Source organism: Aythya ferina (assembly GCF_964211825.1).
Source record: "Aythya ferina genome assembly, chromosome: 15".
Taxonomy (NCBI): Eukaryota; Metazoa; Chordata; class Aves; order Anseriformes; family Anatidae; genus Aythya; species Aythya ferina.
In genome coordinates, this window is record NC_140314.1 from 828,008 (window position 1) to 843,256 (window position 15,249).

General features: G+C 39.5%; 1 protein-coding gene across 6 annotated transcripts in view; it reads right to left on the bottom strand.

Annotated features, from left to right (window-relative positions):
• The window catches only part of TNRC6A (trinucleotide repeat containing adaptor 6A), a 50,261-nt gene that overhangs the window by 20,247 nt on the left and 14,765 nt on the right, over positions 1-15,249 (bottom strand). For 4 of the 6 annotated variants that reach the window (XM_084537330.1, XM_084537334.1, XM_084537333.1 and 1 more), the window contains exons 4-6: positions 14,867-14,888; positions 7,859-8,194; positions 3,934-3,981 (exon numbers count right to left, since the gene is read on the bottom strand). In XM_084537330.1, the coding sequence (XP_084393456.1) occupies positions 3,934-3,981; positions 7,859-8,194; positions 14,867-14,888 (406 nt within the window). The remainder of the gene's footprint in view (positions 1-3,933; positions 3,982-7,858; positions 8,195-14,866; positions 14,889-15,249) is intronic. The other 2 variants (XM_084537331.1, XM_084537335.1) reach the window with 1 other exon arrangement.

A 15,249-nucleotide genomic window follows, 5' to 3' on the forward strand; every position in this document is an offset into this window, starting at 1 on the left:
CAGAAGACAAAAACTTACAAAGATACTAAGCCAAGAATTACCTTACTTATTTTAACACTAGTTACTGAAGATTACAGAAAAAACTACAGCACAGCTGCTTAGAACATTGCCATATGTATAACCTAGAACAATTTGCACCAGCCACGTGAAGTAGCATTTTCTCAAAGCATGGCAACGGTTCTTTTTTTCCCCAGAGAAAGGTTGTTTTTTCTTTTTAATACTCTGTATCACCACATAAGATATTTTATAAAAAAAACATACATTTAAAATCAAAGCGATTCTGAAAGGCAGGAACCTGAACTGGATATTAAACTGACCTAGCAGTAGCAAACACTATGCGCCAATAGCTGGAGAAAAACATTAAAAAGATATTATATAAGATTTCTTAAATACAAGTTATCTTTCCTCTTTTATACAACAATTGAACACAAAACTCACAAGACAAATCTGAAGCAGATTGGTGCAGCAGATCTGTGCAGCAGCACAGATTAAGTGTAGTAGCTGAACTACTGCTTCATTTTCATTTATGTAAGAATTACTGTTTCTTATTCAATTAATATGCTGATTACATCCAGTAATAAGGAAGAAATACATCTCAATTCACTTACAAACTTTTCATGGTTAAATACATACACCATGAAGTATTTGCTATAAAATTAAGTGCTGCAAATTTTCAAATTTCATTTCCTATTTCTAACGCTTTATCGAAGAGATTTTTTTTTCCAAATTGTTAAATCAAAACACAGATGCAGCAGAAGATGAAACTGTGAAAGTATGAAGCATGTGGGAAAAGAGTAATGAAGAAGGCAACAGAACATGAATAAAAAAACCTGTTAGTGCAATTTATTGTTTTTAGTATTTTCCCTGAACTGAAAGAACAGTGGCAAGTCACACTTGGCTGCCCATTAAAACATGATGTCTTGATTTTTAATAATAAAGACATTTACTTTTCTCAGTAATGTTTTCCCTTACTTAAAAAAAAAAAAAAAAAAAAAAAAAAGGTTTTGTGCTCCTATTCATTCTTATTTAATTACTGGATTTGCATAGCACCTGCCTCACATCTGACTGGAAAAGGCTGTGGTGACATCAGCTGAATACCTTTATGAAGTTGTACCTGTTCGTGCTCACAAACAGAGCTCGCAGTAATGAAATGCCCCAGTTCCATATCCTTATTCTTCTCAAAAGCTGTTTACACAACATTTAGGGACTGGCTGCTTTTAAAATACAATGCTAATTTATAAGCCTCACGTGTCTCCAAGAAACACATTTTAATTGTGAAGTCTGAGGGGAAGCTGGCAGCCTCTCCAGTTTCTCCCTTCTGCTACCAGGAACGCCAGCTCTGCACAACAACTTCTGAAGCCCCCAAATGCTGACGTGCCCCAATCCCCTGTGTACAAACAGTAACAAGTAACTGAGCGTCAGCTACTCCAATAGAGTCAGAACTGCCACCTACTTAAAGGTTAGAACACACGAGATATGATTTTTGGCAATAGCTCAGCTGTAAAACACAGCACGCATGTAAAGATCATTTGGCATGAGCCAGCTCTCTGTACTCTGACTCCACCACCAAAAGGGCAGATGCAGTTTATCACATCTAAATATGACTGATGGATTTGAAGAAAAGCGTAAGTGATGTAGATCTAAAGAGATCTTGATTCAGTGCTTCTGCCTCAAAAAGACTGAGACAGCTGAGAGAATTACATCTCTCATCCAGGATGAAAGAATCTCAAGAAAGTCTAAACAAACAGAAAAGTTTCATGTGATAATTACAGCATGAGAAACAAGGATGCTGGCAAAAGAATTTAGAATAGAGAAGTGGAAAAAGATCCACGGCAGGCAGAAATAGGGCTGTAGTGGTTAGAAATGACTGGCAGCTCCATAGGCTCAAGAAGAGAACCATACAGCATCCTTGGGAGAACTCGAAGACGTTCATTCTGGTGAGCACAATCTAGAACCTGCCCACTAACACGGCACTAAAACCGCTGCAGTATCTGAGCAGCTGCCCAGTGAAATCCAAGATTTCAAATTCTCAATGATATTTTATAAAATGACATTTAACCTACATAAAAAAAAATAGGCAGAGTTCTCTGCATTCTCATGAACAAGAGAAGCAACAGTATTAAAAACTGTCCTAATGAGACAAAAATCTTGATTACATAAGCATTACCCCCATAACACAATCAATGAAGAACAGCATGAAAGTACACAGAGGGCAAGCAAGCCAGAGTGAAATGGCAAACAAACCCTAATTTGCACAGCAAGAGAATACATAGAAAGAAAACTTGTATTTATTAAAATTCTATTATACTAATTTAGATGCAATGCACAGTGTTAACGAGCACAGTACACAAACACTGGATAATTATTAATTTCTAGTCATCCAGATTCTTATCCTATTACCTATAAAAAACCACCTCGACTAACAATCTTTTTCCTGGACACCAGTATGTATTGGTGATTTCTCACAAGACACGGTTCAGCAATGTTCCTAATTCAAATCTCCACAACCACAAACTCCTGAGACAAAATATACAAATACTGACCAAGCAAGCTGTTATTTCTGAATTGTCATATCTGACAGATACCACCAAAAAAACAACACCTCAAAGCTGAAAAAATAGTTGATGACACCATCACACTACTGAAACTAAGCAGCAGGACTGAGAAGCCTAAGTTAAGAAATGCCTGCATTCGGCTCCCTTCCTCCCTGTCTCCTTCTCCAGCCACAGAATTTAGTGGCGCACACAGTACCTCAGTACTACACCTTCCCAAATCCTGTACTTTTTGTCCTTACAAAAGGACGGACTTGAGTAAACAAACTAAAAAGCACGTTTGTTATGAAGGGACAAAACCAAAGCCAAAGGGCTGCCTCCCTGTATCTGTTAATTTCAGGCATCAGCTGCTCTGTGGTACGGATAAAGGTCCCCAGGTCTGTCTGTGCCTTTTTAAAGTACTCCAACCCAAGAACCAGCAGACGTAGCTGCTGCCTCTGAAATAGGTTCCGAACCGCTGAGGCAGGGCAGGAGAGCCTGCAGCTAACCCAGGGCAACAGGTGGCTCCCCTGGGCTCTGCACCCTCTGCACCAGCACAGCCCTTGGCCCTTCCCCAGTGCCTGCACAGCACTGCCGTGAGCTGCAGCTCTCCATGGAAAATAATTCACCCTCAGGTGGGTCTGCCAGCACACCGGAAAGCCGAACCCACTCACGGAGGGGATGAAAGTGGCAGGAGGGGGGAGAGGGCAGAGATGAGCACCGTGTTTGTGGTAACCCAGACACGCAGTGGGAGACGCTGGGGAGGTTGTGGGCTGCAGACAGCCTGGGCAAAGCACCCTGCAGCCACTACCTGTATTACCCCCGGGGCTTTCACAGGGCACAGCCCCGAGTCCTCACGCAGCACACTTGTTCCAAAGCATTTCATAAAAACAAACAGGCGTTCTTTGGTCTCATCTAGCACACCAGGCACACAGCTCTGTGCCCTGGGTACATGCAACTCCTGCATAAACTTGGCGTTCAAAATCGGAAGGCCCCCAGACTGGGACTGTGATCCCTTATTTCCTCCCCAGTGCTGTGAAACGCCTGATACAAAATTCAAGCTTACACAGATTATTCACTTTAATAACATCCAGATGCAATTCGGCATGTAAGCATAAAGGTTAAAAAAAAAGGACAATATGTTAGAGCTAAGCTGCCACATAGTCTAGGCTTCAAACTTTTTTTGGTATGAATTCTGACATTTCAGAAAATTAAAAATGTTTATCTAAGCGTAACATGATATGGCACACAGAGTATACTAAAGTCAGACATTTGCACGACACATGCTATTGAAAGACATAAGCCAAAGAATCAAAAAAATCAGAGACATAACTGCGTGAAACACGTGACTACTACAAACACACAGTGTGAAAAAGGTGAGATTGAAATAGCTGTGCATCACCTGACTGGTTAGGGGAGTGGCTCACCAAGTCCCGAATGGGAGGCATGCCTACAAAAAAAAAAAGCAAGACAATTACAGGAGTGTTACTTAAGTAAACTAGGCTTTTGAGATCAGTCCCCGGACCACTCATTGCTTTTAAGTCATTTATTAGCACCCCCTTTTCAGAAAAATACCTCTCCTGAGAGCTCTCTCAATCTTATTTGAGTCACCTTGCCTGCAGCTCTGAACACAGCAGAAGAGGCTGATAGCAAATCTGACTTCCTGCGTGCAGGCCTCGTGTTACTCTTTTTGCTCGTTTGTTTTCAGCAATTTTGCTGCTTTTACAAAACATTTCCACTACTAGCTAGATTTTATATACTTGGCATTTAATTAGCCAATTAAAAATGCCCTTAATTTTAAAAGTTTGATTTATATAAAGGAAAGGAAGGATCTATAGTCACTGAAACCAGAACTCGTTGTTTTTCAACTGCATTAGTTTAGAATTTCAGAGGTAAGCCCTGAAACTCGAGCGAGTTCATATCACTTCTTTGAACAGTACACTTTTTCCACCTGTAAGTCATCATTTGGCTACTTGATTTAGCAAACAAATAAGTATAACCCAACTTTGATTTAAGCTAAGCAAGTCCATTACAAACTGACATTCACCACTTTCATAGCTTCTTCCTTTTAAGTGCCCTACAGGCAGCATACGAAATCGAATTTAACATTTCATATCCACAAATTTTACAGGTGTAGATCATAATTGTTACATTTAAGGCAACGTTTCCTACATTAAGTCAACCTCTATCCCTACACACTCCAAATCCCAACTGCTCACCTCTTCCTTCACTCCTTCAATAAGCATGGAAAAAAAAACAAAAACAACAACAAAAAAACCCTTAAGTTACACAAAGATTTTTATTTTTTTTTCCAAAGGCTCCGGTTGCAACTGCTCAACTGCAAGATGCATAAGAATAAAGGAAGAGTGACTCATGTCAATGAAGGAATCAAAGCAACTCAACGACTGGACAAAAGCCAGGATCCTGACGGCTCTCTTGTGTTTTCTTATATCCCACATTTGTAAGTAATTACTGCTAGCAAATATTTTAGTTCACTATATAAATCATTGTATTGTGGAATAACCACCTGGCTGTTCAGATGTGTTACAAAGCAGAAAGGCAAACAAGCATACCAAGGTAGCATTCAAGACCTTCCTTTCATGTAAAGTTTACACGTGGGGAGAAAATTTCAGTAAAGCAAACACCTGAATTTGGTATGAAAATGTTCTGGTGAAGAACTCCTTATGTAGATTTCTTAAAAATAACCACACTGGGACAAGATTGTATCTCCTTCCATGAGCTTCACACTGAAGATGATTGCCCACACGAAATACAAAGAGGTATTTTTTTTTGCCCATTAAACAAACTGTAAAGTTAGTAGCACTCATGTTCCCTGGCTTTTGTAAAGCACCTACCCGACGTTATAACCACGGCTGGAACTCAGGAGATCCTGCTCCAGGGTGTGTCAGAGAATGGCAGACAAACAACTGGAGCCTCTACTGATTTCAGCAATTCAGTCCAACATTTTGAAGCTACAGTATTTCTTTTAGCCCTAAAATACGTATCGATTCTAATATCCATTAAATAATACTTTAAAAGCCACAAACTTAATCATCTTCAAAGACATACTGTTAATCATAGAATCATTAAGGTTGGGAGAGACCTTCAAGTTCATCTGGTCCAACCATCCCCCTACCACCACTGTCACCCACTAAACCATGTCCCTAAGCACCAGGTCCAACCTTTCCTTGAATGCCCCTGGGGATGCCCCCACTTCTCTGGGCAACCCGTCCCAATGCCTGACTGCTTTTTCTGAGCAGAAATGTCTCCTCGTTTCCAACCTGCATCTCCCCTGGCACAACCTGAGGCCGTTTCCTCATGTCCTAAAGACATAAGACATGTCCTTAAGGTATAAAACGTGTTAACCCAAATGGCCTGTACAATTTGATCAAATTGAATGGATCTAAGGATGTGTCACGTTTCATGAGATTTTTAATAACTTGAGGTAACAAGGAGAGTACCTTGAAGCTGCTGCTGAAAGCTAAAAGAGGAACTGTGGAGAACAAGCAGGGCTAAGGCAAGCAACAACACTATTTCCTTTCAGTTACAGATATCAAAACATGTTAAAGTAGTCTTGCATGCTGCTGGACTATGGTCACCTCAACATTGTTTCACAATCAGTTCATTAGACAAGATTCTGAAACCATTACAGAATATTCCCCTTCAGTCATCTTCCCCACACATCTCAACGTACTAACCTTCAGAACATCCACAGCAGGCATTATTCCTCATTACAGCAGAGGAAAGAACTTGCAGGCACACAGATATATGGCACAGAAAGAAATAAGAAATAGGCCTCCCCGTCCTACACTTGTTGAATTTGACCAACCCACCCTGCACATACAGGAGGTGCCCCGAGAACAGCACACAGAACAGGATCTGCCATTGCAGTGACTGACAGGACCCTACAAATGTTACAATACAACTTCCCTAAGACAGGAAAGCGATTTGGCCAGCCTGCCTCTCTCCTAAAAAGACTCTTATAACCTTTTAGTTACCAGTTGGACACAGATCTATTATCCAAATAATTAACTTATTATTCAAAGAGCAGAAGTACTGCCAGTAAAGCAGCTGCCCCTCAGACACTCAATACATCACCGCACAGGAACATATCGACATCTCCTAGCCTAAAGACTGCCCAGCCACACTAGCGCAAAATTGAGCAAACCTGGGAAGAATGTGATACACAAATGGGAATCCAACTAATTAGATACCAGGCTGCGGTTCACAAAAGTTAAATGGAGGAAAGTATACTAAAAAAATCCTCTGGATGCAGTTGAGTTTAAAAGGCTCTATAAAGAGTTATGCTTCATAAAATGAGTTTACACAGGAACTTCTCTTTAAGTCACTACTTGCTACCATACAATTTGACCAGCAGAGGACACGTTCTGGAGAAAAAGTTTCATCTTAAAAAGACAGCAAGAACACGAACGGCTGTTTGAAAACCTAACTATAGACAGGAATAAAATTACACAAGTAAAAAAAAAAAAAACTTCTAAAATTATAAATTCTCGGAATGGTAAAGAGTTTTATCAGGACATAATAGAAACAATACTAATGGAAAGCAACATCAGAAACATTCTTTAAGGGGCACACAGACTAAATGTTTTCCATGCTTTGATATTAATCTTCATTTCAAATACTACTTCTTCAAGATTCTGCAATCTCAACAGCTCAAAATTTAACTAAAACTTGAAGCATTACATTTTTTTTCCACAATTTTGTTTTTGGTAACTGGTGTGGCTAGAAGTCACATTTTAGAAACAAGTTAGAAACACTAACTTGGAGAAATACTGGGTATTTAGTAAGGTTTCAAAAAAAAATTATCCGTGGGAACAAGTGTTGTACTGTCACAAGGAAAACTCTGACCTAATAACAAAAAGCAATTTTGATATTCTAAACAAGTTGCATTCTATTTATATCTGTAAATATATGTAAGTCTTGAGATGCCATTCAGAATGCTCTAGAAATAAGAAGGACCCTGAGATGTTTATCAAAACTGAACACATTCTCTGTACCATACTTGGATTAATTATTATGATAAAGAATGGAAATTCAGGACATAAAGCAGTCGTCACCTTGGCTTCAACATCAGCTCAAATTGTATGCCATTGGCAGCAACAGGCAACTAAGCTGTGTTAAGTTTCAGACAAACCTGCAAAAAGATGTCTGAGGTCATCCTATAATGTTTAATATTAAGCTACAACACAGGAGAACATCTCAGCGTGCTATGGCTTGCATTTGAAGTTTAAATAATATACACATTAATAATTGGATTTAAACGATTCAACTTTAATTAAAAGGAAAACAAGGTACCTCTCCCTCACCTGGCTGTTTTTTGCTGCTGTTCGGCACTTCTCCGTTGATCACTGGCTGTTTATTTGTGACAGTGCTGCCTCCTGACTGGCCGTTTAATACTTTAGGAGTAGATCCCAGGTTTGCAGCTATAACTGGTAACTGCTGACCTCGTTTCAGAAGCTGTTTCTGTTCCTGGTGTCGAAATCGCGGTGGTACTTCACGAGGAGGGTATCGAGGCAAGGTCTGCTGCTGCTGATTGTTGGCTGTGGCCCGCTTGGCATTATTATTAGTGCTGGTTACTGTGGAAGTGCCGTTAGAGGTGACAGGCTGAGGCTGGCTTACACTTGTCTTTGTTTGTTCTGGCACTACCCCCACCCCCAGGAAAAAGAAAATTGGACAAAGTTATTCATCAGAACAAGATATTAAAAACCTGAAGATTAAGTAGATAATCTTAGATGTATTTATGTTTTATGTAATGGCTTTTTTTTTTTTTTTTTCTGATTAGAGGTTTTAATGAGAATGAGTTACAACTACGTTATCCCACAGTCACACAGCTTTAATACTTCAATAGCACAGATCTGGAAGTAGATGTGTCTCGCTCTTACTTCTGACAAAGGTAAAGGATGCTGCTACTAACAAGCTTTCTATAGCGTTTTTTTCTGACAAGTCAGCGCTGTATCAGATCATTTAGGAATTTAAACCTTACTTTAAAATATTAAATCTTACTCTCATGGGAAACTTGAAAGTGTTTGCAAAAAGAACAAGAGGTGAACAGGACATCCAGAACGCACTGTTAAGGCTTGCTTGTGTTAGCAACCCTAATCCCCCCAGGGAAATACAGGAATATCTCCAGTCAGATCTGTTGCCAGCAGAGAGCTCTACCAGCACAGGTAGCAGCCACAAACAGCTTGGTGACTCTATGGCCACGCTGGTCAGGCACAGGACACCCAACTCCAGCTCCAAAGGGCCTTTCAGAGCTTGGACAGCACGCCCGCCACCTCCACTGCCCCAGCTCTCCCTATTTCACAGCCGACTGGAGAAGGACAGAATTAAGGAGAGGAATGGCCAGGACGTAAGTCAATTTAATGTACAGACTACAGGGGGCAGAAGGTATTCACAAGCTATTAGATAAATTGGAGTTGATAAGAAGTGCTAGCGCTGTATCTGACAATATAGGTTGGTACTTGTATTGAAAAAATGATAACTCCGGTCCCTTGCACAGTGCTTCAGATGAACGTAGCGTGACAAGAAATTATGTGTAAAACTTTTCTTTGTTTTTAATACAAGTTTTAAACAACCATATTACAATTGACTACTTACATTTCCTGGTTTAAAAATAACTACCAGAACTGAAAATAACTGTTTGTTTTTTTGTTTTTTTTTTTTTCCTGTTGTTGTTTGGCCACTTCAGTGAATATCTAAGAATCCGTGACCAGCTCAATACATAAGCAGCTATCACATTCCAGCGGTCTAGGTACTACAAGCTTTGAAATGAAAAAGTTTTCTTCGCATACCACAATCTGTGCAACTACTGGCCAGGTCTCAGCCTTTTGATCTCCCAATCCTCCTCCTGCTGCAGCTGATTCCTGCTAGTTACCGTGGTTCTTTACAGGTCTTTGCTGTTTAAAGCACGGTTCAAGGCTACACCTGAGGTGTGCTGACAGTGATACACAAAACAACCACTTTCTGCAGCCAGCATAACGTTACCAAGTCCATAAAGTAGTCAAACAATAAGGGCACCACTTAGGGACACAGTTGTTTTTTTGTTTGTTTTTTTTTTTTAGCCCTTTGTACTCTCTATTTAAGACTCTTTTTTTTTTTTGCTGTCAACTTAAGTGGCAAGTGCACTATACCTTGAAGAGATTTTTAACACCACATACAACACCCTAAAACACAGCCAATGAAAGATTCACTTTTCTTACCATAGTTCTTTTATTCGTATAGTTACTCCTCCCAGATAAAGCAAAATCATTTACACACGACATTCTGCGATCCACGCAGTTGGAAGCAGCATATTTAGGGCAGTACTGCCGCGCAGCAACATCAATACTTCACTTTCCTAACAAATGCTACTTCAAATGCTTCTTATAACAAAATCCAGTGGACTTTCAGATAATTGAATCACTTTTCAGCTATAAAAGGGTGCAAAAAATAAATAAGCTACTTTCTGCCAAGCCATCCCCTAAGCTGCAACATGAGCAAGAACTCACAAACGGTTTAAGAAAATTAAGTTTCTCTCCTATTCTGTGTATTTGCTTCCTTGGCAAATACTGTCTTCTATAGACTATGACCGGCAAATTGCACAGAAAATCTTACCAGATACTACAGTTACACTAACAAAGACAGGCAGAGATTATATCCGAATGTCAATTTAAAACTGAAATTAATCAGCAGTGCTGTTCGGTGCAACACAATTACTTCGCCTTGGGTTCCCCAAGTATTCCAGAGGAAGTTTAAAGCTGCACAATTTATCCTGCCCAACATTTTCTGGTCCACAACTTCTCAGAAGATTAAAATGATAGATTAATATTCCGATATTGCCACAATAAATTCCAAGACACTTTAATCCTTATCTTAATATTTGTGTCTTATAAAGAAGTCGCTTGTTTAATAAAAATTGTTTTGTACAACACTATTTTATTCCGAACCACATTAAAGCAGAAAGGTAACGTTATTAACAGACAATCACAGTTAATTTACTTGACTAATAACAGCAATTTTACAGAAATGAATATTAAAAATGACAGATTTTTATAAAGAACAAACCTGCTGAAAACCCACAGAGCAGGGGATGGTGAAGTTACAGTTTACAGAGAGATTCCAAAGAAAGACGCTTCCAACTTGTGTTGCTTTCCCACTCTGCAGATTTCATTAGAAAATGGAGGAGAAGCATGGTGTCATTTTACTGCTACAGGAGTGCTGCCTGCCAACTCCTCCTGGAGTAGGGGCCCAGTGACTTAAACTCCCCCTCCAATAAAAAAAATGGCAGCTGTCTGAATAACTTTAGTGCAGATGGAAAACAGTTTCTCACTCGCACAAAATCAGCTTACAAAGATCAAATCGCCTCCTAAACCACACAAAGAACAGCACCAGGCTGTCATTTAAACGTTTCTTCTCGCTGCTGCTTAAGCTGACCTCTTAAAAATGTATTGTAATACACTCTCCCCGCATGTCATGCCCCAAAGAGTTGTCAGTGCTGGAATGCTGAAGGGCAAACAGAGGAAGTCTGGCTTTCAAGCTGACACACGTAAGATGTAGTGCTAGAATTTTCGCTGTGGAAAAATGGCCGCAGCTGTAAGCTCAGCTAGCTGATCTGGAAAATATCTAACTGTTTGCCAATTCATTAACCCCTGAAGATCCGCACAAAGGTAAACTCTAAGCCGTTTACAGGGGTAGTTTTAACAACAAGCCTTTATTATCCTGGTCATTTTTACTATTTATTTTCAATATCTAAAAGCTAATGTAACAGTTTTCCCGATCAGGTAAAGCGCTCTCAGGCAGACAAAAAAAGCCCCGAACCCAACAAAAACAGAAGGCTCGGTGTGTTCGGGCAATTCTGCTTCACAGAGAAGAAAATGAATAAGAAGTTTCCATGGTGGGAAATATGAGTCAAAGATTTCAATTCCACACCCAGCTATTTTTAAAAGCACTTTCTGTTTCAGTGTTGATTCAAAGTTTATTCTGTTCTGCAATACGAGCAGTACTTCATGCCCGCGCCTTCTACAGAGCAGGGCAGTTCAGGACTAAGACTGACAGATGTTTTCAGTTCTAGCTTGTACTGTTTTGCAAAGCACAAAGCATTCAGAACTAACCACAACACCGGCATTTGCATAAACATTAGCCTTCAGTTTTTAGGAATTATTTCACTAGGTTATTACATACATAATTAAAAGTCCGGATCTAAAAAAAGATTTTATCTCGCAGTGAAATCTCACATTCTGTAGGAGCACATCACGATTACTCAAGTGAGTATTAAAACAAAACTCAAGTATTTTTCGTAAGTAGCATTTAGTTTAGTGCTTGGCTCATCATTAGCTACCCACGGCTATAGCACGGTTTGAAGATTCCTCTTTTAGGAGGAATCCAGGGCAAATAGATTGATTTGTCCGTCATTAATAGTACTGACATTAAACACAACAAAAATACATGTTTTGTGAAAGCAGAAGGAATACAACAACAGTTGTTGAGAACACTAGAATAGTCAAGTAAGTACTTTCAAGTGATATTTTTTTCTAAAAATACCTGGTATGAGAGTACTTGGAGGACACTTGTTGGTATTAGAATTTGTTATGCTTGCTGCTGCACAAATACAGAAACCTTCCCAAATAGTGCTTTCATCTCTAATGCCTATGAATGTCTCCTTCCCTCTTCTAATAAAACCAGATGTATAAAACTAGACAGGTTAGAATATTTGAGATCCACAGGAATGAAATACATGCATTCTTAATGGCAATACTACAGCATTAAAATGCTACTTATAGCAAAAAAAATTATATTGGCATTTTCTTCATTACTTTCATTCTCCATCCTGAACATGATGAAGAAATCAGCAGCATTAAGACTTCCTTTCAAGGAAGGTTATAATTTACATGCATGCTGATAGCTACTTCAGCTGGTACAACACCAATTTCTACCTTAGCTAAAAAATCATTTTGGAAACATCCAAGTTATGGGTAGAAATAAAGAAATAACCTTTCTACCCACCCCACCCCCCACTTAACCAGCTACTTTTCTAAAAGAAAGAACATAATTCTGAATTATTTAGAGATCCTATACTCCTGTATTTTATCTTCAGCTCACGCACAAAATAAATTATTTAAGACATTAACGCGATGGAAACTTGGAAACTAATGAAACATTAATTTGCATCCTGAATACAAGTAGACAAAACTGTTGAAACAATGAAAGAGCCATGTGCAACTCCACAACATGTTCTGTTCCTACAGGAACTGCTACAAAATGTTGCATGTCTGTATCCCATGTTGTCCCACTTCTGCAGCAGGACAGCCAGCTTGGGCTCCTGCGACAACTCTAAATTCCTGCTAAACTTGCTGAAATACCTCGTTTAATAACCAGGTAACATTAAGGCTGGAACTCAGTACTTCCATTCAGTAAATAACACTAGGCCTCCAAAGAGAAAATGGAAAAGTAAGATTAGTCTGTCCTTCGTAAGAAAGACATTTTCTTTTGATTTGAAGATTACCATCAGGTAGCCTACTGAGCAGAATTACTACCCTCCCTTCCTCGCGCTATTTTTAGCCATTTGCTTTTTGCAGCCTTGTCCTTAATGTGACACACGGATGCCAACACAGCTTAAGTACGTAGGTCAGATGTTCATTCAAAAAATGTACATTATTATTTAAAGGAAAGCATTGTATCATTTTCCTTCACTGTTTTTTTGGACAGTTTATTACTTCAGAATAAAGACAAATACTTTCACAACTCTTTACAACTGGTTATTATCTTAGAAGCTTTATGGCAGGCATATAGAGAAGAAAGCAAATACTTAACCTGCAACTCAAATGCAATTTCGTACAAAAAAGGGCACTTCAGTAAACACTTTTCACTTTTTCTTTTATTATAATCTCCAGCACTTTCATCAGGTATTCAGTCCTGTGCTCAGAGCCAAATACAGACTGCCCAACCGATTTCAGTGCCCAGAGCCAGGTGCTGCCGTCAGCCCAGCAAAACCTCCAGCACGCCTCGCGCCGAGCTTCAGCTGCCATCACCGACCTCTGCTGCAGGAGCAGCGCTCTGACGTTCACACGCAGCCGCCGCCATCCAGCAGCTCTGCCACAAGCCATCAATATTCCGAAAGCCAAAACATCAGCTTCCTTGAAGCAGCACGTAAAGGGGCTTACTAAAACACAGAACACAGACGGCTCTCACTCTGTCCGCGGAGCCTTGTCACACCCCGAAAACCTACTGGTTCTACACAACCTGGTGTTTCTTTTGAACACGTACAAGCAGAGTACACATCACACTTAAGGAAACCCGACATAAACGCCTCTCCTAATACCTTGTAATTGGTACCGCAGTACTCAGCGGGAGAAGCAGTGCATTTTTTATGCGAAGAGTCTGCCTCCTCCATTTCAACCCCATGCTAACTAGCACGCTTCTTCAAATACCGCCTTCCGAACGGACACTTTCATTTGCTTCTTTGACTCTTCTCAAGCACAGTATGTCCTGTACTATTTTACTACCTTCATGCCAGAACAGCACTTCAAAGACGTTTTTGATTTTTCCAACAATAATTGCATCTCTGCTAAGCAGGGTGTCCAATCTCCTGTTTCTACCATTGCTCGAGTTATTAAATTAAACCCGATGTTCCCCAAAAAACAGTGATTCAGCAAGCACTCCACACGACCACTTATACGATTATTATCCACTTTCCAGCCAACTTAAAAAGTGAAAAGAATTTTTCCTCCACTTACAGAAGGAATGGAGAATTTATAAAACCCACAAACACGGAGAGTAACTGCAGTATTCCCAGCCTGCCACCAACATCCAAATGACAGCTTTTAAGATAGCCGTCATGATCATTCTAATCATGATGAACTCTCCACGCACAATAAGTAGTTAAAATTGATAGTGATGGACATATCAATCACTTGCCTATCAAGTGTTCCTGACCCCAGTCACACTTAGAATATTTGGAAAGCAAGTTTCAAACCGGTCCATTAGGTGGATCTCTAAGTGGTCACATCAGAAGTGCAAGAGCATTTGTGCACTTTTCAAACATAGCAAAAAGGGAAAAGAAAAAAAGCAAACAAAGATAAGATCTGAAGGTATTACATACACGCCTAGTGCCGTATTAAGCAATTAAGAATGGAAAATAGGATGAACAGAACGCTCCAACCACTGGAAAAAAACGTTATCCTTTACTCTTCTAATCTTTTATGGTAACTGTTCAAAATAGTGCAACTGAAGTTTCAAAGATCCTATTTTTCAGTAGCTTTCAGCTGACCCATGTGATTCAACATATTTAAAACTGCAGAAACAATACACAGAACAGAAAGAACTCTAAAGTAACTTACCTTTGATTTTTTGTTCAATGGCCTAGAACAAGAAAGAAGAAGTGTCAGTGATTTGTGCAGATAAGAGCAAAAGCCACATGTGCTCGTGCCACTTTATAAAGCGACATTAGCTTTTGACTTTCTTCTTTTAAAATTTTTTAAAAGTTATTTAATTATCTACATCAGAACCTTATACTTCTTTCTAACCAACCCATGCCTATTATTCCTTATGCCTAGAAAGCTGTTAAAATGTTACAGAAGACAAAATTAATTTGAAAGATAAGCATATGAAACGGACTAAATTAAACTTGCAAATTAACCTGTTTGAAGTGAGTTAAAAACTGTGCCTGGAAGCAAGGAAGCTCCACCACTTCTACTGCAGAATACGGCAGGGGAAGAAAGGG